The 25,423-nt window shown below is 37.2% G+C and overlaps 1 protein-coding gene across 13 annotated transcripts; it reads left to right on the top strand.

The window, feature by feature from the left end:
- Positions 1–24,767, top strand: LOC6632990 (very low-density lipoprotein receptor). Of its 13 annotated transcripts, XM_002056455.4 has the most exons (13): positions 1,588–1,669; positions 2,412–2,993; positions 10,298–10,438; positions 16,587–16,706; positions 16,782–16,898; positions 17,526–17,648; positions 19,149–19,375; positions 20,078–21,478; positions 21,543–21,741; positions 21,861–22,028; positions 23,471–23,604; positions 24,006–24,164; positions 24,235–24,767. In XM_002056455.4, the coding sequence occupies exons 2-13, from the start codon at positions 2,588–2,590 to the stop codon at positions 24,265–24,267; spliced, it is 3,228 nt and encodes a 1,075-aa protein (XP_002056491.2). In that variant the 5' UTR covers positions 1,588–1,669; positions 2,412–2,587; the 3' UTR covers positions 24,268–24,767. The 13 variants fall into 13 exon arrangements, with proteins under 13 accessions (XP_070063527.1, XP_002056491.2, XP_070063524.1 ...); XM_070207426.1 differs by lacking the exons at positions 1,588–1,669; positions 2,412–2,993 and adding an exon at positions 1–70 and having other exon boundaries at positions 24,235–24,766; XM_070207423.1 differs by lacking the exon at positions 10,298–10,438.
- Positions 24,768–25,423: the final 656 nt, after the last annotated feature.

Below are 25,423 nucleotides of genomic sequence, written 5' to 3'. Positions count from 1 at the left end.
AGCTCCTCATTAACAATGCATTTTTGTGATTTTCTGAAAATAATTTTTGTAGTGCTTTGTTGTGGCCAAGGTTAGTATTTCGTATAAAAGATCACGCGATCGAATAGGTTATTGACTTTAGGGTACTTCAGCAACACTGAAGGGATTGTGCGCAGTATAAATTATGGGTTGATAGTTCGATTACTTATAGATACGATATGTGATAAGTTCCTCGTGCAATCCACGTGCTATCAACAATATATATATTTTAATTATTGTCATCAGCTAAAGAACTTTCTAGCCTAATCATGCAATTTAAAATCTGTCCACAATTGTTGATGAACTGAAAGAATTACTAAAATTTATTCACTTTCAAATGTATTTCTCCAGAACATCCAATAAATACGCTGCATTTAAATGTCCAATACGAATCAACTATAATTACAAGTATAAGAAAAACTCGGTTATTTACTATAGTTATATATTATTATTATATTATTATTCTTATTGTTTACAATATTACTACATTTTAATTTAACCCATTTTAGGCTCTAGGAATTATATTTATTTGTACATTTTAAAGTATTCCATCCTATCATCATCTTCAACTATTAGGCAATAGTTGTGTATGGTATATGCTTCTCTCTCTTTCTTGTCGGCCATTCACAATTAACTAATCAGCACTTCATTCACAATTTGATAAGCACGACAAGTGTGCCCAACTGCAGCTATAAATAAATTTACTTTTTCCCACATATGTCACAAAAATAGGTGAATATTTTTAAAACAGGCCTGATGAAATTAACATGAATTTCTTTATTTATAAAAGCAGAGTTGATAGCACAAATGCCCAACCTTTTCATTTTTCCCACGCCCTTCTTGCGGTTCATTAGCTTATCAGCGGCGATCCACTGCCGTTGCAGCCTCACGGATAACTAATTCGACCGAATCGCTCGTGCAGTCTCGAACTCACCATGCTCAGCAAAGTTCACCACGCTTGAAAGAGCTGCAGATGGAAATGATCTGTGAAGAGCAAGCGAAAGCATCACCGAAGAGAGGGCAGCTACAGAAATAAGCGGCAGCTCTCACACATACAAGATCGAAGCAAATACCTTTCGTTGAGTTCAGGTTCGATTCTTGGCGCTGTGATAAGCCGTTTTGAAGGTAGCGCAACAAAAAAATCAACAAGAAAGAGCGGCTTTCTAACGCAAGACGAAGAGTAAATACTCTTGGCTTACAATATTCTCTATATATGTATATATGGGGAGAATAGCGAAGTTCGCAATTATTTAGTACGATATAGATAGATATATTCCTCCAATCGAGCTTATTGACCGATTGGTCGTATAGTACATATACTAATAATCAGTAACCGATCCGACCGATGGATAAGATAGGTGTCTTCTTCTAAATGTTACACTTTGCATGACATAATTAAAATGCCCTTACGCAAGGGTATACAAATTGAGCAACAGCATGCGCAGCGCGCTCACAAACAGGTGGGCTATTGTGGGCCGGGCAGCTGACGGGGGGTGGGTCCACTTTTATTGGATGACAATTCGCTTAAATGTGCTGGCGAATTCTCAAGACGCATTCAGTTGAAAAACGCGCGTTGTATGAGGCGGCTGCGTTTTTTGCGACCATTTAACTTAATAGACAACTGACGCAAATAGAGCTCGCATAACTAAGTGTAAATATAGCAACAACTACGACAACAACAACTACAAGAACAACAGCAATGCGAATAAAAACAACTACAGCACGTGCCAAAAAAAAAAAAATTCAGCAACGCGCGCGCCTTGAAAGTTGATTTCTTACAAAACTTTGATAAGCGAGACGACGCGTTTTTTTCTTAACTGTTTTGCGTTTTTATCACCGGTTAAAAACGCGTGCCAGAAATAATAAATAAAAAAAAAAAAACTTGTCAAGTTTTTAATTAATTAAAATGCGATAAATTTTAGAAATTCGCTTAGTTCCTTAGCCAGACGCCCCCTGCCCCCGGTCCCTCGCCCTCTTCTCTTCATTTGTCTGAATTTGCTACGTCAACAGAAATTTTTGTATTTTTGTTTTCACCTTCTCTTCTGTTGTCAATTTACGTTTTGTTTTAATCGTTTGCTTTGCCTTTGCGTGCGTATCGTATGATTTTTTTTCTTAACCAGTTTCGATGATCTTTTTCGGCATTTCGGCATTGGACGCGATAGCTGCGCGTCTTAAGACGCGCGCGTTTGTGTGAGCGTGTGTGTGTGTGTGTGTGTGTGTCTGCATATTTATTTTGGCAACAGTTTTCAATGTTGCGCGATTTTCCTCTTTTTTTTTGTTGTATTGACTGTTGCCAATCAGCGCCGACGTCGTCTGACTGGTTAGATAATGCCAGCAGAACCGACGTCGCTTCCTGCTGTCGTTTATAAACGCCTGACTTTCTGTTCCCATAGGCTCTTTAGCATATTTTGGGGCACCCCTAGAAATTCAATCAAAGTGCAAACAATTACACAAACTAAAGCAAATCAATTAAGAAATTGAGTATTGAGAAACTGAGTGACTGAAATATTGAGCAATTGCAAAACAGAGCGAGAAACCACAAGTGCATAAACTAGGCAAAGTTCATACCATGGCCATAGAGTTACGCTCTACGAGCACTCTAAGTGATAGCGCAACAACAGCACCAACAGCAGCAACAACAGCAACAACTGCATCAACGACAACAACAAAAACAACAAGTGGCTGCAACAACAACAAGAACAACAACAACTGCCAGCGTCGCGTCCAACAGCTGTTGAGTTGCATCTGCATCAATGCGAATCTCGTGCTATTCACGTTGATGTTAACTCTAAGCAAATGTTGCACAGCCACGCCTATCGCCACAAGCGCGCCCAGCTTAGCGCATAATGAACAGCAACTGCTGCCGACGGCAGATGGCGCCACACTCAACAAACATCTCGATGGCAAAAGCATCCTAAGCATGGGCTTCAAGTTCCTCAACGTATCTGGCAAAATCGGCACACCGCTGGGCATAGGTGAGAGAAACAGGCTAAAACCAAATGAATAGGTAGGGGGAGGCGATGGGGATGCACAGTTTGTTTTTAGCCAGACTGTGCTAATTTTAGAGCGCATCGAAGTTCTCACACAGGAGTGTAGTTCGGGGTGCAACTGCCAGGCTAAGCTTAACAAACTATCTGATGCTCTGCAGTTGCCAAATGTATAAAATATTAACAAATATTAGAAATTCTATTTAAAAAAAAGGAAATGCTTTTAAATTATTGATAATCACATTGTTGTTATTATGGTAATTTGTCCAGTCTTAACATTTCATACCCTTTTAGGAGGTAGTATCATCGTGTCATGAAATGTACAATGCAGGAAAGGAGACATATTCGAACCCATAAGCTATATATTTTCAAGATCTGCAGCAATAGCTGATCTTATATAGATATGTCCGTCTGTCCTTCCGTCCGTCCATCCGTCCTAGTCTAGAACCTTGGCAGAGGTCTGTCTTTCTGTTCCAAGCATAAGTCATCATAGCACTTATCATATAGGTGCCATAGGAATCATCAGGCGAAAGGTAGTTTCTTTTATCCAAAATATTTTTATCATAGTCTGCATTCACCAACTTTAATATCTTTTAATATCTACAAAAGGCATATGACTACAACGGTATTAAGTCTTCGGCATGCCGAAAAAAAGCCTACTTTCGCGTTTTCTTCCTTTTAATATACATAATGTATTTCTATTTGAATATTACTATAAAATATATATGACATTAACAGTGTAAATTATATTAGCCCACAAACTGCAGTTTTAAGTTCTGGAACAACTAATAGGAGAATATAAAATTGACACAATATATTCCATAAAGTTTAATTTACATTCCGTTTTACTAGAATATACCATATATTAACAAGCAGATAATATTTAATAACCATAAATTCAATAGATTTTATATGCAAAAAAACAATTTCAACTTTTGCCGTTCAAAATTCGAATACGTTGTTCTTAATCTGATTGAGAACTTTTGTTTATCCAAACTTTTATTGTGACTTCCGGAATTCGCATTAGCTTTGGCGTTCGTATATAGACTGTCTATCTGTAGAATGAGCTTGATAAGGAAGAACTTCGCATTGCGTTGCGTCTTTATGGCCCTGGCTATTGCCCTGGGGTATTCCGAGTCGTAAATTTCTTTAAATCAAACCAGCTGCTCGTGAGGTGATTTGATGTATTAAGATTATCTAATCGCAAATTTTATTTGTTATTGTTTTTAATTTATTGGCATTTTTCGCAGGGATTTAGCAATTGAATTTTTAAATGATTTGATATTGTAGAAGGTCGTGGGAATATTTTTGGTATGTGTTAAGTTTTTCTTTAAAATGGTTTTGAAATATATTAAGGAAACAGCTTTTATTATTAATAATTCTATTTACGTTTGTTTTGGGTTTTTATACAAACCTTCTTATTATATAAGGTCTATCTATATATTTGAATTAATTATTCTGCTTTTAATTTGTTAAGAAAAAACATGTTAGAACATAGAACTTTAAACTGTTTAAAGTTAGAATCAAATTTTAAAAATTTTTTGGAATTCGATTTTGGACAATTCTTGTTTTTCATAATCTAAATAATGATATATTTTATTTATTATTTTTGAAACGTAGTTTTATTTTTAGCTTATAAAAAGACATATAAAAAATATAAATTTGTACTTTGTCACTTGCATTTTGGACTTTGGTCCAATTCTTTGCAAATCGTAAATAAAATTCTTGACATATATCCAAATGGCGCATTTTGGCGTTGTTTATCTGCCCGAGGCGCCAGAACCTACGTAGGTGGAAACCACAAAATAAGAGGAGTCCATTATTGACGTAGTCGAAGAGCATATAAATAGGTCATTTATTCTGTTTTGAAGTGCATACCCATTAATTGCAGTGTATTTGAAATGCCAAGAATAACATAATGCAGATATGTGTGTATATATAGCTAAATATACCCATAGACGAGCCCCCTTTAGCACATATTTTTACAGCACTCGGCTGTAAGCTATTCAAGTTCTCTACAAATTTTATTTAATATTTTGCATTGCCTACTAATTTATTACATATTCCATTTTGTGTGGCAATTTTATTGTTGATATGTTATTTTATTTTTTTTTTTTCTCATGTACAACAGGCTGTTAATTCTCTGTTAGATCCATGTCACATAGCATTAACATGGTCCGCTACAAGGTCGCCATAGCATACAGTTCTTATTTTATATTATAATATATATGTATATATCTGTATACTCTTGTGGAGGGTATAATAATTTTATTATGAATTATGTTACGCATAGAAGGGGACATCTTCAAAGCCATAAAGTATATATAGCGGCACTAACCATGTCCGTCTCTCCGCTCGACCGTCCGTCTGCCCGTGTGTCCGTCTGCCTGATTCTATGCGACTAAGACTCATCTTAATATGTTGCATAGGTCCATTTATCTGTTGCAAGCAGTACATATGTCGGAACCGGCCAGATCGGACCACAATATCATATACATAGCCGTAGAAACAATCAGTCAAAAAGTAGGTGCTTGTATGACAAAATATATTTTCATCAAAGATATTTTCATCAAACACAGTATTTACGAGCTTCACTTTTCTCAAACGTCTGCAAGGGTATTAAGTCTGCGACGTGCCGAAAATAACCTTATATTCTCTTTTTTTATTTATCTTTTAATTTGTTGCCTCACTTGTTTTTCATGGCATTTGATTTTGGTTTTAATTTATGCGCAGTGCCAACAGATTTTTTCTCAGTTCTAGTATATTTAAGTAGTTGTATGCCAACAACAACATAAACAACAACAATATATGATAAATGGTGGGCGTGTTCGATGTGCCCTCTTGTCATTGTTGTTGTTGTTGATTTTGTTGGACTTATATAAAACAAGAACATGCGCTGCTTTAATTATTTTGTTTTGCTGTGTAACAACTAGAAAATCAACAACTATCACAATTAGTCTCCCTTGATTGTTGACTGCGCAAAATGGGCGTGTTGGGCGCCCACTTCACTTGAAGCCCCCCCCCCCCCCCCTCCCTTCCCACTCCCCTCTCATCAAGCTAAGACCCCCTATTGAAATAAAAAAATTGATTTAATTTCATTGACATTGAACTTGAGTGTAGCCCGCAGCGGCGATAAGCGGCACATTAATTTAAATAAATTAATATTAATTAGCACCTCAACGAGTACTATCAAAATTTTCCCGCGCCTATCGGGCCATTTGCTGTCTGCTTCTGTTATCGATTTCATTGGCTTATCCCATGGCCACGATTTGTAGATTTATGCAACGTACTTACGACTTGTATATATGTATATATAGTTTCTAGTGATTCCGAAAAGACCAAGCGCTCTGCGCTTATCTCTGGTGTCGTCTGGCTTGGTCGTACGACCCTTATCAATAATTTTTTTCTTCGTCTTTTATTTTTTTTGTTTTCTAAAAACTGCAAAATCTATCACGATAAAGCTTATCAACATATATGTATATTAATATTATTATAATATAGTATCTAAAAATGTTTTGGTTCGCATCCGTAAAGCTGAATTAATCATGATTTTCATTTAGTCGACCAGTTTTTGGCTGACAACCAGTTTTTGGCTAAAGCTTTCGATAAAATTCGATTTGACTAAAATATGTTAAATAGTCTTTATAGATTCTAGTTATATTAAACCTGATTTTTCACGTCGCTGAGCTTTGAAATGGTTAAGATTCTAGATTATTCAGGAAAAACTGAACATTAACCCAATTGAAAAATTGGAAACAACAAATTTTATTTAAAAAAACAAGAACTTAAATCAAAATATCACAAAATTAGCTACTTTCAATTTCAGTGAGCCACGCAGATTTTTAATTTTGATATAATTAAGTTTATTTATTTTAATAGTTGCATTTTCGGGTTGATACACAGATTCAAAATGTTATAGTCTTGTCAAGGTTAGTTATGGACAAACAAAACGTAGGCTCGATCGGATTCTTGTATTTATTTTTTAATTTATTTTTATTGCATGTGAGAGAAATACACACACAAAGCTCTCTTGAATTGTGGGATAATTAGAAATTAGGCCTGTTCTAATGAATGCTTTAGTACAAAGCAGGTACTAATAAATTAATCTGCCAAATTTCCTTATTTCAGCTCTTTTACTTAAATCTATTATTGTTATTAGTTTATATTACATTTTTAAGACTTATATTCTTATTAGTTTTATTTACATTTTTAGCTTAAGTTTTTGTTATTATTATTGCTATTATTATTAATAATATATTCAATTGCTATCGATATAAATCCCCATATCTCTCTCCCTTTTCTCTATTTCTGGCGCATTCACTTTATCAGTTTCACTTTCTCAGTTCTTCTACATCTCTCTCGCTTTATCTTATTTTCTTTACCGTTTCTTTCTCTCTGTATCTCTCCTTTAAGGTTCGCTTTCCCCCTCGCATATTTCTCTCACTATATCTCTATTAATCTCTCTCTGTCTCTCTTTCTTTCTCCTTCCCTATCTCTGTCTCTTTCTGTTTCTCGCCCCCTCTCTTTTTCCCTTTCTTTCTCTCTTTCTTTCTCCTTCACTATCTCTATCACTTTCTCCCTCTCTCTCTTTCTCTCTCTATATCTTTCTCTCCTTTCTGAAAGTTTCTCTCTCTCTTTCTTTGTCTCCTTGTCTGTAATTTTTCCCAACTTCTTTTATTTTTTCTGACAGTCTCGTTGCCTATTTTTCAATCTCTCTATCCTCTAACTATTCTTTTTCTATCTTAAACTCTGCAAGACGAACTTCTTCTGAGTAATTCATACCGTACACTTTTTCCAATCTCTCTACTTTTTAGGTAGTTAGTTAGTTAACGCCCAGCGTACGCTGGAAAGATTTTAAATGCCATTTGAAATACGATATTAAAATATCACTTAATTTACCAATTGTTCAGCCTTTAAAATATTTAAGTAATTACATTTAAATCTCATCTGCAGATGTTTTTTCGGTAGATCAAAACAATATTTGACATAATTATAATGCCGACAATAGCCAGAGTGTGGATAACTTTTCGCCTTCTCTAATATTATAAATATATTGTATATATATACAACATATATACATATATGATAAGGATATCATCTGCTTTGTTTATTTTGCGTCATTCATAATTGAAAACAATTCTCGACGCTGCAATTGATTTGACCTTATTGATTGATGGCATTTGGTGAAATGCGCTTGTTTTTGTAATTGAAATTGCAATGACAATAACAAGAACAAAATGCGCTTGTTAAAAATATTTATGCATAAGTTTTGATTAAACGAACAATTATTATTGAGTTTCTGGACGGAGGAGGAGATGGAGAAAAAACAGCTGTCAACGACAGGCGCGGGTCAGCAAAAAAAAAAAACCCTTATCAACGTGAATGGGCAGCCGCCGTAGGGTATATGCGTGTGTGTGCGTGTGTGAGTGTGTGTGCATGTGTGCGTCTGTGTTTACACAGGACATTGGCAATCCATAACTTTTTTGCGCTTGTCACATTTTCTATTATGCATCAAGAGCTGTTGTCATATTCCGGCTGCTGTTTTATTTTTATTATAATATCTTTATATATGTGAGTGTATCAATATATATAAATATGTATATATGTATGTGTGTGTGTGTGGCACCTCGAGCAGCGGCTGCCCGCAACTTGTAGGCAAAGATGGAAAATTGTCAAGCTGCAAAGTTTTGCGACATTTTGTTGCTGTTGTTGCTGCCATTTTTGTTGATTAAAAAGCCCATGACTGTGAGATACAACACACACGCAAAGTGAGTGCGTGTGTGTGTTTGCGTGTGTACGCAAATGTTTTCAAGCAGTTCGTATGTGAGTGCGGCAGAGCCTGTGTCTGCTCTTGATTGTTTTGAAGTTTTAAGCCCTAATCAATTTGGGCTCTTGCGCCACCTCCCAAACAGAGACTTTGTCTGGCCTGTTGTTTTTTCGATTCGGTTTCGTTTTACACTTTTTTTATACATTTTTTTATGCTCTTGCAAAGGGTACTGTGCGTTGAAGAAGACTTTAGGTGACAAAAAAAATACATATATATAAATATATATAAGTAAATTTATTAATATGTATGTATATAGCACTAAGAGATAAGTCGCTTTAAATTTTCGATTGTCTGCTTTTTATGCAAACTAGTTTTCAGTTTTTATTTTATCTTGAATCAAATCCCCATTTCATGTATTTATTTGCCGGGAACCGAAACTTTAATAAGCTTGGTTGACAAAATGAGAGCCAAGACCAAAACAAAATATTCCTTTATAAAAAAATCATATCGTACAACTATAAAAATTAAATTCACAAATTTTCAAAGAAAAATGAAATTCAATTTATATTTAACTTTAAATATTTACCTTTTTATATTGACTTTATTAAAAAAGATCACCAAGAAAATCTTTGAACTGCAATTTTTACCGAGGATGCTTTGGTTCTGCAAGAAATGTTAAAAAGGTTTCAAATGATTTTTCTTATGGATCCTTGGAAATGAATTTAAGCGCCAAACGTCACCCAGCAAATCTTTGACACCCATTTTCACCAAGAAGGGATGAATTTTCCCTTTGAGGCCGATCCGATAGCTAACAAAAAAGTTTCATACCAACGTTTTTCGCTAATTAAACTCTATTGTAGGTGAAATTTCCCGAATCGCTGAAACACGTACTCATTAAGTTCTTATGTAGAGCTCTGAAAATAAGATTGAAGCAAAGCTTTGAATCGCATTTCAGATTTTGCGAAAAATGTGAAAGACGTCTCAAATGATTTTCCATATAGATTCTTGAAAATTAATTTAAATTTGTTTAATAAATAAATCAAACCGAGATTTAAGAATGGGCTTTGTAAAAATCAAAACAGACTTTGGAACCGAATCTGAAACCGGGGCATGAACCGAAGGCAAAATCACAGAAAATTGTTTTAGGCTTGCAGCTTAGAAACACGACATCGGCAATCATCATGATATCTTGAGCCAATCCGTTAATAAGCGCCTCTTATATAAGCATTACCTTTTTAATACTTAATATATCAGATATGAATCAATGATTGATGATTGACAATCATTAGGGTTCGACATGCTCACAAGAGTATATACTCTTCGGCTATTCGAAGATAATGTTTCATATTCTTTTTTTCCGATTCGGTATCGTTTCTCATATTTTTGCGTTGTTTTTTAATGAGGAAAGTTTCAGCAGCTTAAGCATAAAATACACTAAACAACAAAAACAAAAACGTAATTAGCTTTAATCAGTTGTTGACACTACTTATCTGTGTCCCCCTCTCACTTTCTCTCGCCCTGGCAGCTCAATCCCTTTATGCAAAATGCGATGAGAAGCAATTTCAATGCCAGAACGGCGACTGTATACCCATACGATTTGTGTGCGACGGGGATGCCGACTGCAAGGATCACAGCGACGAGCAGGTCGAGGAGTGCAAATTTCGCGGTAAGTTCGGCGCAAAATTTCCGCTGCATACTTTTAGGTGGCGCACGCTACACTGACGTCCATCAAAATGAGTGCAGCTCATTTGGCGAATATCAATCAAAATGCGAAACGAGTTTACGTTGCGCTGTGCTAGTTCGGGGGGCTGGCTTGCTGGCGGGGCCGTGGGGAAGGGGGGCTTGGCCATTTGGTCTGGACAGCTGACCGAAACTGTGCCAGGGCAGTGCGCTCATTAGGTCGCTAAACATTGGCGCTTAACTGTAATTGCAACGCAATTTTGCTGACTGCGGCATGCAACGTTGTTGCATCAGCTGAAAATTTTTTATCAACGCTGCAAATTTGTCGCACGAGACACATTTTGCGTCGCCGTTCGACATAAAAGGAAACTATGTGAGGTCGTCTGCTTTATTTTATCTCACAATATTTGTGCCAGCCACCAAAAAATAAATAATATAATAAATACAGAGAATAAAAGCGAGTGGCAAAGCGAGGGGCCGAAAAGAGAAGCGCGGGGTGAAAATGCGCACAATGCACTTGTTGTTGCTGCTGCAACTGTGCATAACTTAATTTTTATGCAATCTTTGCCGAAGGGCAAAATCTGAAGAAGTGAAATTGATAATGAGCCTCAAAGGCAACCAACAAAGAAACCAGCAGTTCAACTTTTTCTTAAAAAAGAGTTGCAACCGTAGCTGCATGCACATAATGAGCGCAAAAGGCAAATAAAAAAGGAAAACCAACAAAAAAAGGACTGCAGGGTATAAAGAAATGTAAGCAATGGGCACAAGACAGCGCATAAAGCTACATTACAAATGGCAGGGAATTGAAATCGAAATACTTTCGCTGGAGGCAAACGACTAAGATGCAACTTAAAGTGCCTTAAACAAGTCGAAGCTTCCAACTTGTTTCTCTTAAATATTATTTTTATAATATTTTCAAATTCTTAAATGTATTTCTTGTTTAATGCGCAATCGAATGAGGCAAAACTCAGAATATAAATTTAACTTTATAATTTTATTTTTAGACATTTATTTCGTATAATTCTTGAATATTTGTTTAATTTTAAAATAGGTTATATATTTTATATTTATATTATTATTAGGTTTATTATTTTTTTTTTAATACGTTCAAATCTTAAATATATTTAATTTTGTTGATTTTTTAATTTTATTTTCTGTATATTTGTTTTATTGTTTGATAGTATATTATTTTTATAAAATATAGATTTTTTCTTTAGTTCTTAAATATTTAGTAAATTTATATTATCTTTATTACATAATAAAATTAGAAGATTTATTTTGTTTTAAATTTTGTTCATAAGGACATTAAAATTTCTAACTTCTGCAAATTAATAATTCTGCTGTAAAAATTAGTCTTAAATTTTATTTTAACTGTGCAATACCAAGGTATCATTTTTCGTATATTTTGAAGAGGCACAAGAGCAATAATATATTCATAATTAAAAGTTAATTTATCTATACTTTATCTAAGATAGCAACTAATATATATTTATTCGTACATTCCGAAATATTTTCATATTTAATTGATTTATTTACTGCCTTCTTAATAATTTTATTAATATCATTTTTGTTTATTACTTCGAATATTTTATTTCATTTAAACATTTAATTTAGTATTTTACCTATTAAACCTTTTTTAACGCTAAGTCCATCTTAAAATCGTAAATATTTTATGTCAGTTGTGCTGAAACTCTCGTATTTATAATGAGCATAAGTCCTTAAGCTCTTATAGCTCAATCGCTTACGTATCATTACCAAATCAGGACTCAGCTCAGCATAAATGCGCTGAAGATATTATCATAGACACTCAAAACACGCTGGCCCCATCCCCGCCTAACACTGCCAGCTAACTTGTGCACTCACAACAAAGCTCAGTTGAATCGAGATAAAACTCAGACGAATTTTGCACTCGTTTTGCGCTCGACTCGTCGCAGTTTGCGAGTCAAAGCTTCAACTGAGATTTGAGAGATGCTGCAAAGCAGCTCTTGGCACATGTTCTTAAGGATTGGCAGCTGGCAGCTGTCCACTCAGTTGGCGGCGAACTTTTTAAGCAAACGGACGGTGCGCGCTGAAGAAAAAATTAAAGGCAAAACCCGTCGAGTGAACAAAGACCAAAATAAAATTATCAAGAAAATTTTGTAGGCGAGCAAACTAGAAACAAACAACAGAAAACTGTGCGAAAAGTAAGCGGCAAATTGCAGTGAAAATGAAAATGAAAAATTTTGTGCCAAGTGTCAGAGTTTTGACAGGCGCTCAAAAATAAATTGCCTGCTCGAAATTATATTAATATGTCCTCGAAATGCTGTGTAACTGGCTAAGTCCTGGCGAGTCCTTTGAAGTTATGCAAAGTGTTTTTGACAAAATGCCAGGCGCCAGTCCAATTCAACACAAAAAGCTTACCACGGAAACTTGTGTCTCGTGCCTTATTTTTTGTTCTCCTCTTTTTTTTTTTGTGAATTTTTTTGAGAAGTCCTTTTTTGCGGGCAGTTTTCCTGTAAAGTCGTTTGCCGTTGTCAGGCTAATCGGCAATGTCCATCTGTGTGTCATTTTGTGGGCCGAAGCTATTTAGAATTCAGGCTTTCTGTCTGATTTGCCCGCTTTCACTTATCATTTATCATTTAGTTGTTGTGCCAGCATTAAATGTTTTTCCTCAATTTCCCGCAGTATTGTCGCATGTTGAGCCTGACAGTCATATTTTATCTAGTCACATACCAACATTGGCGCCCCTATGGACATACTATGTATTTATTAGGCCAACTTTTGACAGTTGTTTTTTGTTGTCTGTTGACCGTCATGAACTTGAAAATTATATGCCGTCGGACACATTTTGTGTGGCACAACGGAAATTATGCAATCAATTTGTGCAACTTGAGTAACTCCTCAAATATGCCACACAATGTCGCACAATTGAGTTCACAGCTTGGAAATTGACTTTACACGCATTTCGAGGACCCCGAGCAATGTGATCAAGTGTTAACTATTAAGGAAAATACGCGCATTAATAAAAGTAACTAATTGTTTGTTTACAATTTTAAAGGCTTTAAACACTTCTATTCAACATGGGACACATTTGGTGTTTAATATTTATGTCCAGTTTGCTGCACACACAAAGTCACAGTCTGGGCGCAATGGTTACTGAACATGGTATGAAAACAAAAAGGATAAATATTTAATTGGAATAAACAGCATTTTCCAAAATACCTATTAATTATAAATAAATGCCTAAGGCATTTATAACTACAAAATATTTTAATTAGGATAAGGTATAAAAATGGATAAAACATTAATTCATTCTCTTGTTATTCAACATTTTTGCATTACACAAATAATTTTGCATAAAATTTAATAAGTGTTGATGATCTATTTCTTCTTGGGCCTATATTTTCATATTATGTTGAATTAAAACGAAACTTAATTTTATCTCAATTTTCTTTCACATATTTTGATTCTCCCCAAATCATCAATCAGCTTGCAAGGTCTTAAAAAATATTTACTTTATTCATTTAAATTCTAAATCTACTATTTCTTATTAATTCTTAAATTAAGCATATCGATTTCTTTTTAAACGATTTTGTTTAACGTTCTTGAGGGAGCCGCTTTAAATAAAAGTTTGCAGGCTGGACTTTAATTAGAATCCTGAAAGCGCCCCAAAGTATCTCTTCGCAGTTTAATTTTCTTTAATTACCAATATATTTTGGTAATTAGAGATAAGCTCAACTTTCTGGCACTTTACAACTATTTCGACTTTGATAAGAGCACTTAAGGTTTTCCACATTCAGCTCTCAACAAGCTGCATGCAATTCACAGCCTGTCTTACACAGCGTTGCAACACCTTTAAGCTGGCATTCAACATGCCAAAAATCCCAATCCAGGTACACTCATATGCAACCAGCACAGCACGCTGCCACACACTTAAAGTCCACTTGCATAGAGTTGGCTGTGGCGCTTGTTTGCCTGCGGCGTTGCATGCAACAGAATATTTTGCACATGCCGCTTGACATTTGCATACAAATTGGCAGGACGCTGCTGTTGCCGCTGCTGCCAAACGCCAAAGTTTTTTAATCAACTGAAAAGCCGTTTAAACTTAGTTAAAAAAGAAAAAAAGATAACTAAAAAACAAATAGTTAAAAAAAAAACTGCGCAAATTATGCTGAACTGTGTCTGGCAATTTGCTGCACACTTTTTTCAATTGCAACATGCGTAAATACAATTAATGGCAACATTTCAATTTTTGCTTGTCCGCATACCCTTTCTTGTTTTCTGGCTCTTTAGCCAGAAACCATAAATTAAATTTGATTTTTAATTGTTGTCCAATGTAGCATTAAATTTAATGTAAGCTCAGCATGAAAAAAAATCAAATGAGAAATGCAAAGCAATTTGTCCACGGGGCACATCCTTTATATATATATATAAATATAAATATATATAAATGTATATATATTTGTCTATGTATGTTTGCATGCTGTGCCACATATTAGCAAAAAAAAAATAACAACAACAAAATGTCAAATACTGATATGTGCTTACAAGCTACATAAAAAGAAATCGAATCGAATCGAATCGAATGGAGCTGCGGGCATTGGCAAACTTTCGATATATAGTATACAGTAAAAAGAAAAACAACATGTTTATATATATAAAGGAAAACCAGGGAGGAAAAAAAGTGGAAAAAGTGCCGAAGTCCAAATGCCCTAGCAGACAGAAATTAATTAGTTGTAGGGTTAGATAAAAAATACAAAAGATATAGATGTGGATTCCGTTGGATAACCCTTGTCCTTTGCTTAAGTCTGAGTCCTCTTCTTCTGTTCTCTTCATACCAAAATCCAACCTTTAATGCGTTACATATTTCTTAACAGAAACAGAATACTTTATGGCGGGCTCAAATAAAACAGAGCATACCAAAGTGTTTGCTGGTTTGCACATGTGACCATTTTTTATTGTTCAACGGTTGTGAGCTTGTATTTATATTTGCTTTTTATTTTTTAACAAATATTGGCGCACATTGGTTTCTCTTGTTTTATATTTTATTTTTTTTCATTTCATTTGTTTTTTCTTCGGGAGGACAGTCTTGTGGAACAGAAGTTTTTGCGCTTTTCAATTTTTTTCATGCTACATTTCATTTGACTGCGCGCACTGAGGCCCTGAGGCATTGGACCGGCGAGTTGTGCCCATAAAAAGTTTAGAAAAGTAATCATATAAAATGTTATTGATATGGCAGCTTGTGACTGTGCCGCATAATGTGGCAGTCCGCTCAGTTGTGCTAGATGCCGCATTCTAAACTGATTAAAATTAATATGCTCTGGAGGCGTAACTTTGTAAGGGGGTGGCAGGGCATATTTGTATGGACCTAGAAAGAAATGTTCTTTGAGCAGAAATTTTAAAGAGGATATCCAAACAAAATGTTTGACACATAAATTTTATATTCAATGCTTAGCAAAAAATATTTCATGATTTTCTAAAATCTATTTTGACTCAGCCTTCTGATTAATTTTTTTATTTGGATTTTCGAGCTAAATGTGGGGTAAATGGAAATAAAATATCTAATTTTCTATGCAAAATGTGTGTATAAATATATTTTTATTAATTTAAGCTGACCATGAAAACTAAACAAGTGCCATAAATGTAAATTTGTAGTCTGCGTCCCTTTAACCTGGGTCCAACCGCATGTGTTTAAATAAAACATTTAATGCGCATATCAAACATAGAAGAACAAGTTGTTAAAAGGCAACATATGTTGACCCCCCTCACCCCTGCAAGGGACGTGTGGGCATTGAAAACCCATTGAAAATTCAGCGCCTACTGCGTATGCAACGATTTATTTATGTTTATTTTTTTATATACACACCATTTTTTGTTGTATATGTTGTGGTATAGTATTTTTCTTTGCACAGCACGTGCTCAAGTGCGTGTAAATAAACAGACTCACACCCTCACACACACACACTCACACACGCACAAACAAACACTCAGACACACACTTTTGAGTACAACTGAGCATAAAAACAATTTCATGCTGGCAGCTCTTGTTTTTGATACGGGTCAACTTCAAAGTTCACAGGCAGTCAGCCACACATAAATAATACTCTGCAGTTACAGCTGGCTTAATATGTTTGCTTTCCCAATGCTCTTTACAGAAGCCACCTGCTCCTCGGACCATTTCCGCTGCACTAATGGCAATTGCATTCCAAACAAATGGCGCTGCGATCAGGAGAACGACTGTTCCGATGGCTCCGATGAGGACAAGATGCTCTGCAGTAAGTTCAACTAGCTAAATACTATTTATTATTATATACACATATTATATACGATGTGCACCCACAATTATATAGGGAATGAATGTCCCAACAACGAGTTCAAATGCACGACCGTTGAGCAGTGTATACCCCGCAACTGGCTCTGCGATGGCAGCAACGACTGTCGCGACAAGTCCGATGAGGCACAATGCAGTAAGAAACTAGAACAATGTATACCCTGCCACAATCTGTCACCCTGCCACCCGCTGCTCTCGCTTAACATTTAATAAAGTGTGGCGCATAATTTCAAAACTATGCTACCAAATCTCATCCCCTTCGCACACAGTTTAATCAAGTCGTTGAGCATCGTTGCATTCGAGTGTATCCATAAACACATGACCTCCACACACACAGACACACACACATACAGAATCTCACAATGCGCACTCACATACACAAATAACACACATACGCCGCGTTGACCGTGTCGGCAACGCCTGGCAACAGCGCATAAAGTGCTTAACCCATAACACACGCATTCACACACGCATTTACGCGCCCTAACACACAAACACACACTAACAAAAACAACAATAAAAGCAACAACAACCCTTGGCCTTGTCTGTGCATTGTATCCGGGCATTTTGACCACAAAAGAGGGGACAAAAAGAGGGCGGACAGCTGCTCTTTCAGCTTATTTGACAGCCGCTGAACTTAAATGAATTAAAAAAAACTCCCGGCAATGGAAATTTATTAACCTCTAGTAACAAACGCTCACTCACAGCCGAAAAAACTCTGTTTCTCGTTCCGCTTTTATGTCTTTCCATCAAAAATTCACAGAGGCGCGCACCTGTTCGCCGGATGAGTACAGCTGCAAAAGCGGCGAGGGCGAGTGCGTTCCTCTTGCCTGGATGTGCGATCAGAGCAAGGATTGCAGCGATGGCTCCGATGAGCACAACTGCAGTAAGCATATTCATCGGAATATACTATATTGATTTTCGTAGACTCTTGAGTTGTAGTGAAAGTTGCCTTTAAATGTTTCTATCAAATTAAATTAAATTTTTTTTTACTTCAGAACTTTGATTTGAAAGCGACTGAATTTTATTTTAAAAACGTATTATACTTAGATTATTTTATTCGCTTGTAAGCATATTGAAATTAATATTAATTAATATAAAAAGGAAATTAAAAACGAAAAGCAATCAAATGATTTATTCAAACATTAAATGCTGCATCTACTTTAGTTAAGTATATTCCATTGGGTTTTGTTACATTCACGTTGAATTTGAGCTTAACAAGCTAACAAAATATCTTGTGTCTGTTTAGTTGTAAAATATTAAATAAATGTGAAAAACTGACAGGGCCTAAATATTGGGGGCAAAAAATATGAGAGACAGGGTGTTTGTCCACCTTATGTGTAATTTTTGGATAAATTAATTTACGATAAATCACAACATATTAATATCATTTAAATTGTCAAATTGATTTGGGGCCATTAATAATAATTTCATATCTTTAAAATATTTTCCAACTTTATGAAATAAAATATTATTAAAAATAACAACTTCGATCACCTAAACAAGTAAATATAAATAACACAAATAATGAAATAAAATAAAAATAATAAGAAACGTTTAAGTCTAAATATATATATTCCCTTATTTATATAAAACTGTCGTTAAGATTTTTAAAAATATATTATCATTTCAAAATTATTCCAAAACATAATGAATTTGGTTTTTCACATCTAAGTTCATTATGAGCTTTTGTCGGTTAACTTTTCCTTAGCTGGCTTCTAATATACGCATTTAATGCATAATCTTAAGTTAATAAATCCGTTCAAAGTATTCACACTAAATTTTATCTTGTTTGTTGAAAATCCAAATCAAGCGCATGAAGCTCTACACAACTTTTTATTTTCCACCTGAGTAGAGGGTAATGTAAATATTATTTGTAAACACATTGCACAGATTTCGAAATGTGTTTTCTTAAGACTTTCGAGCTAGCAAGTTATAAAAAACGATTTCTGTAGCGCCGGCTTGAGTTTTTGTTTTGACTAGAAATTTTGTTTGGTTTTTCTTATCTTTGAGCTGAAGTTTAGCTCTAGCTTTTAGGTTTCTTTCGTACTAATCCAATGTTGTTTTTTCCAAGTCCTTTTTTCTTTTTTGTGATACTCTTTAATTTCAAGGTATTCCAATAAGTTTTTGAATGTTGAAGTTCTTAAATTTCATTACTCAAGCACTCAGTCCATTTACATTCTATAGTCGCCACATAATTCCCATTATATCTTTTTGCTAACTCACTGGCCACATCATTCATCAAGTGCCCCGCCTTACACTTCATTTCCTTTTTGGTTTCTACCGCTTTTCTTTTCGGCTTTTTTATTTTTGTGCTTTTCCATTCACGTGCCATGTTTTTTATTATGGCGTCTGTTAATCCTTTGTCCTGCATTCCGTTCCACAGACCAAACATGTCGCTCCGATGAGTACACCTGCGGCAATGGGCGTTGCATCCAGAAGCGTTGGGTCTGCGATCACGACAACGACTGCGGTGATGGCAGCGATGAGCGCGACTGCCCCGTCGTCCCCTGCGATGCTGTCGCCGAGCACACCTGCCCAAATGGCGCCTGCATAGCCAAGCGCTGGGTCTGCGATGGCGATCCGGATTGTCCGGATGCATCCGACGAGCGGGTAAGTAGACAACGCGAGCTGTGTGAGCGTGGGTGCTCAGCTGAATGCCTGCCTCATAAATTCAAATTTTGTGTGTGTGCGTGTGTGAGAGAAAATGTTTGCAGCTTCCAGACCCGTTCCTCTTAGCTACACTGTGCACATGGAACCTGTGTAAAACGGGCTTAAATGAGCGCATGGAATAAATATCTGTACATTAACAAATATTATTATTCATTTGAATCAGCTGAGTCCATTTAAGAATTCTGAGCCACATAATCATGAGAATCAAATTTGCATATTTGTGTGTGTATTGAATAATACGAATATTTGTTGGTATAGGGTATCCAGCAATCGGCCACTCTTGGCTCGCATCTCACACTTATTCTGTCTGTGTGTTTGTTAGGCAAAAAGGAAGGCGCCTGGCATATAAATTACAGCCAAGTTGAGCATAACTCAGCGCTGCCAGCTTTGGCAGCTTTTGTTGTCAACGCATAGTACGCATAAAATTGCATTTTGGCCGGGGCTCAGAACCATGGGCAAGGGCTGCGGGCGCCTGCATATAATTTCGTGTGTAAGCAACTAAAAGTATGCAACGAAAAGTTTCAGTCAAAAAACTTCTGACAAGCAACCTCGACAAACTTTTTATGCCCTCTCTCTCACACTTTTCCTCTCTCTCTCTCTCTCTCTCTCTCTCGCTCGCACTCTCTGGCCCCTTGCCCACAGGCCTGTGCGAATTCCACAAAGCTGGTTACGCCCTGCTTGCCGCATGAGTATCAGTGCAAGGATCGCATTACCTGCCTGCACCACAGCTGGGTCTGCGATGGAGACCGCGATTGCCCCGATGGCGACGATGAGCACGCTTCCAGCTGCAAGAATGTCACCTGCCGGCCGGATCAGTTCCAGTGCAGCGATCGCAGCTGCATTGCCGGCCATCTCACTTGCAATGGGCAGGCGGATTGTGCGGACGGCAGCGATGAGCGCGACTGCAAACTCGCTGCTCCGCCCAAGAGCTGCAATGCCAGCAGTCACTTTGACTGTGGAGGTGGTCAGTGCATTGCCCTCTCGAAGGTGTGTGACAAGCGCAAGGATTGCCCCGATGGCGAGGATGAGCCGGCGGGCAAGTGTGGACAAAACGAATGCTCCGCCAAGAATGGCGGCTGCATGCACCGCTGTGTAGATCATCTGGTGGGCTACAGCTGCGACTGCCACGAGGGCTACAAGCTCTCAGAAGATGGGCACAGCTGTGACGATGTGAACGAGTGCGAACGGCCGGGTGTCTGCTCCCAGATCTGTGTCAACGAAATTGGCGGCTTCAAATGTGAGTGCGAGGCGGGCTACATGCGCGATCCGCGGAATCACACGCGCTGCAAAGCGACCGAAGGGCACGCCTCGCTTCTTCTCGCACGTCGCCATGACATACGCAAAATTGCCCTGGATCATATGGAGATGACTTCTATTGTGAACAATACCAAGTCGGCGACAGCTTTGGATTTTGTGTTCCGCACGGGCATGATCTTCTGGAGCGATGTGACCACGCAGAGCATCTACAAGGCGCCGATCGATGAGGGCAACGAGAAGACTGTTGTCCTGAAGCAGTCATCGGTTACCTCGGATGGCCTGGCCGTTGACTGGATCTACAACCACGTCTACTACACGGACACGCACAAGTGCACCATCGAGCTGACCAACTTCGATGGCAACATGGGCAAGGTTTTGATCGAGGATGCGCTCGACATACCCCGCTCCATAGCGCTCGATCCAATCGAGGGCTGGATGTACTGGTCCGACTGGGGCGCCTCGCCGCGCATTGAACGCGCCGGCATGGATGGCTCCCATCGCACGACTATCATCAATTACGATGTGAAGTGGCCCAATGGAATAACCTTGGATTTGGTTAGGAAGCGCATCTACTGGGTGGATGGCAAGCTGAATGTCATCTCCTCAGCCAATTACGATGGCTCACAGCGCAGACAGATCCTGTACTCGACGGAGTATCTGCGGCATCCGTTCTCCATAAGCACCTTTGAGGATTACATCTACTGGACCGACTGGGACAAGCAGACGGTTTTCAAGGCCAACAAATTTACTGGGGAGGGTGTAGAACCCATCACGGCTGTGCATATGGTTAGTTTAATATTATCCTAGATATTCCTTCCCTCTTTTATGACGCTCTTCTCTTCATTCACAGCTCCAACATCCCATGGTCATCCATGTGTATCATCCTTATCGCCAGCCCGATGGCATTAATCACTGCCAAGCGGTTAATGGCCACTGTTCACATCTCTGCCTGCCGGCGCCGCGCATCAATGAGCGCAGTCCGCGCATATCCTGCGCCTGTCCAACGGGCCTTAAGCTCATGTCCGATGGACTCATGTGTGTCGAAGATCGTGAGTATCCTCGAGTTTGGAACTATTCTTCTCTCGTTTAATTTATTCCGCATGCTCTCTATACTAACACGTTTTATTTCCCCTATATTAACCCTCTTCTTAACCTGATGCATGTGTAGCCAGCTTTCGAGTTATTACCAAGCCGCCGCGAGTTCACAGATTTAAGACCAAAACGAAAACACTTCAGCGACTACCCAACTTTAGTGATAAGCGTATCCAAGTACTAACCGAAAACAAACAGGCAATGCCATTAGGCAACAGCTTGCCACAGACACAGGCAGCTCTTGGTATGCCTGACAACTCTATGTTTCTTACGATATTTATCAACATGTTATGGGTCCGTGGGTTGTGTCAGCCTCTGTCTATATATGTATATATGTATACGTCTATATTTGTTATATCTGTCATAAATTCTATTTGGATTAGAATCCATATTCTATGGTCCATGTCAAATTTATCAACCACATTGCAAAGTTCATAATTATGTTAATATGAATATTAGTACGTATGTATGAATACGAATTTCCATTTCCAATCAGTTTACATTACCCAGCAGTTGCTCTTTAAACCCTGTCATCTCTCTCAGCGTTACTTTTTGATGTATTTACGTATTTATGTGTCTACCATTAGTTAGTGTTAAAAGTTAAGGCTAAGATCAAAAGCAAACGATATTAATCACAAGCAATTTTAGCCAATGCACTGACACAGTCGACAGCTCTGCGCCGCATTTCCTCTGGAGGGTTGCTGATGGTGCTGGTTGCTCGGGTTGCATTGGCTAGTTGGCATTTTTCAGCCAAGCACTTCATTTGCCGCTGTGGCATAACATTTGCTTTGTCATGGCTCACATTAATCATCATCAAAAAGGCAACCACAGCTCACTCCCCCCGGCCAGGCATGACAGTTTCATAAGCGCCATCGAGAGACACTTGCAACACAAACAGGCAAACCGCAAGTAGGCAGCACAAATGGACGTACATTGCAACTGATATCAGAGACAAGGCAATCGGCCGAGCCGAGCCAAGCCAACCAAACAAACCACCCACTCAAACCAAGCCAACCGCAAAGTATGAGGTTAATATTTGTGCGATGTTGACTGGTTACTCGCTCGGTTAGCCTATTTAAAGTGAAATTCAAGATATTGTTGATAGCTTTTGCTGTTTGACTTGATTTAAGGATTTAACTTGGAATCGGAGTGTGGCGTATCCGTGAGTGAGCATCAGAAGCCGAATCCATTAAACGGCGTGCGCGTTAACGATGTCATTACGCATCCTCCTACGCCATTTAAGTTGCCCGCTGTGTCATTCCAGCTGCCAGTCTGCAAGCCCCCCGCTCAGCTTTTCTTTCTCTTTTAGATCTTCCGCCTGGGCTGGATATAAAAGTTTACCCATCAAAGGCGCGAGCGCGTTTAAGTGTTTATTTGCGCCTAAATGCGCACTTTGAACGATTTGATTGAAAATTCTTTTGCAGTGGCCGGGGAAATTTTGGGTGGTTGGGTGTGAACAACAGCATGGGCCTTGCCTCGTATATTACACAATTTTTTATTTCCATTTTCTTGTTTTTTTGTTCTTTCTTCATCTGCTCATTTCATTTGGTGCCTTTTATTGTTGTATTTTGTTTTGCTCTTTTTTGTGTGTCGCATTTCTATGTGTGTTTTTCTTTTATTTTGTCTTCTGTTTTTATGTGATTTACATTCTATTTAATCTCATCCGGCTTGCACTTCAATTCACAGTTGCCGAACGGCGTCCCGTGAAGAACCAAACACACATCGATCAAACCACAGCGCCCAGTCCGCAGCCGGACTCGGGCTTCATAGCGCTTGTGGTTATAGCCAGTCTCAGTGGTTGTGCGGTGCTTCTATCGGTGGTAAGTGTTAAAATAAAATTATCGAGTATACCAAAATTGTTGTAATTTTTTTTTTTTAAATATTGGTATGCATAGATACTCAGTAGCCCCATTTCCATTTTGTAAAAAAATAATAATAATAATAAAAAATAAATGTATATTATTAAAACATCATACCTTTTTGAGGCTCCCAAAAACACAATGATTGAGATTATTTGTAATCCTAGACTACTTTCATTTTTAAGCTTAATTGAAAAATATCTTAATAGCATAAATTATTTGAGCTCCTCAATATATGAGATTTTTGAATCGCTTCGGAATTCAAGAACAATCTGAGTTGCTGATATATCTGATTTTTCGTACATTTAGACACTATAAAATCATAACGCAATTTTTGTTCTCATCTTTTTTTCGTGCTATAGGTCCTGCTCCTTGGCTATCGCTACTGCAGCAAGCGACGCATCAATTCCATGAACTTTGAGAATCCCATTTATCGTAAAACCACAACTGAGGATCATTTCAGTTTGCGCAAGAATCTAACTGCACGGATCTACGATCACACCAGCGTAATGGATGAGGAGGTAAGAAAACTCTACCCAAACAAACCCAAACACAACATAATGCTTCTTCTTCTTTCTTTATTATCTCTAGTACTCACCCGTCATAGGCATATCGTCGTATTAGAGCTTTTGGGTTTACTGTATCTGTTCTAAGTTTAGATGCAAAATATAAGCCCGCAGCAGACACGCCTAAAGACTGAGCAACTCGTATGTGTAAATTATTTTAACATTATTTTAACAGCGGGTCATTTTGAAAAAATAAGAAAAAGTGTGAGAGAGAGAGAGAGAGAGAATCCTTAAAGGATGCTGTACAATATACGTCGCTGAGTTCTAACTTAAAACCTAAACTAAAACTAATGCTATAACTAAACTAACTGAAACAAGCCCTAAAGATAATTCACATAGTTCCAAACTGTACATAGATAAAGTGTGCATTACTTAATTACAAGAAAGAAGAATATGAAAAACTTAAGAAAATAATAACAATATCTTTAATAATTAGAAAGAGTTGAAACTTTATTTCTGTTTAAAGTTCAGATCGTTTATTATTATAATTATCAATATTATTATATGCTATTGTTAAGTGTACATATGTTTCCAAGTCAAGACGATTGAATAAATACATATTTAAATATGTGTAGCAACAAAATTGTTTATTAATTTCAAAAATCTTTAATTTTATGTGCAGTAATTTTTTTTATTTACAGATTTTTAAATGAATGATGGACATGTTGGTGAACGATTTGAAATCGTATTGGAAACTTTTTAGAATTATCTTACAGCTTACAATTGTAAGTATAAGTCTTTGAGTCCATTAGAATTGCCGAACTTTTTGATATTCCAGCGAATAGTTTGGAAATGCTAAGAAAAGAAAAACAAGAATAACTCAAATGATTTAGCATAACGATTTAACATATTAGATAGACTCCTCTCTTTATCGTATGCCGTTGGTTAATTTTATTTTATATCAGTAAGTATTACAGCACAAAGCCCACTTATCTGACGTACATACATAATACTCAACCTATATGTATATGAAGTACATAGTTATCAAGGTTTACAGCTCCTAAAAACGCATAGTTCGTGTGTGTTCCCAGACACCTTTTCGCATTTGTAAATATGCAAACTGTTGTTTAGCATTTTCGACTTTTTATGCGATATGCAAATCGGAAAAAAGCGCCTAGTCTTCCTAGCACAAATGTATCGAATCGAAACACATTTGGGAACTGCGGGTTAAATGTTGCAATTCCGTATGTTAATGCTTTTACCGTATTGCTTGC

The sequence above is a fragment of the Drosophila virilis genome, chromosome 2, assembly GCF_030788295.1.
Source record: "Drosophila virilis strain 15010-1051.87 chromosome 2, Dvir_AGI_RSII-ME, whole genome shotgun sequence".
Taxonomy (NCBI): domain Eukaryota; kingdom Metazoa; phylum Arthropoda; class Insecta; order Diptera; family Drosophilidae; genus Drosophila; species Drosophila virilis.
Note: the sequence above shows the minus strand (reverse complement) of the source record. Positions and strands in the feature narration are given on the sequence as shown.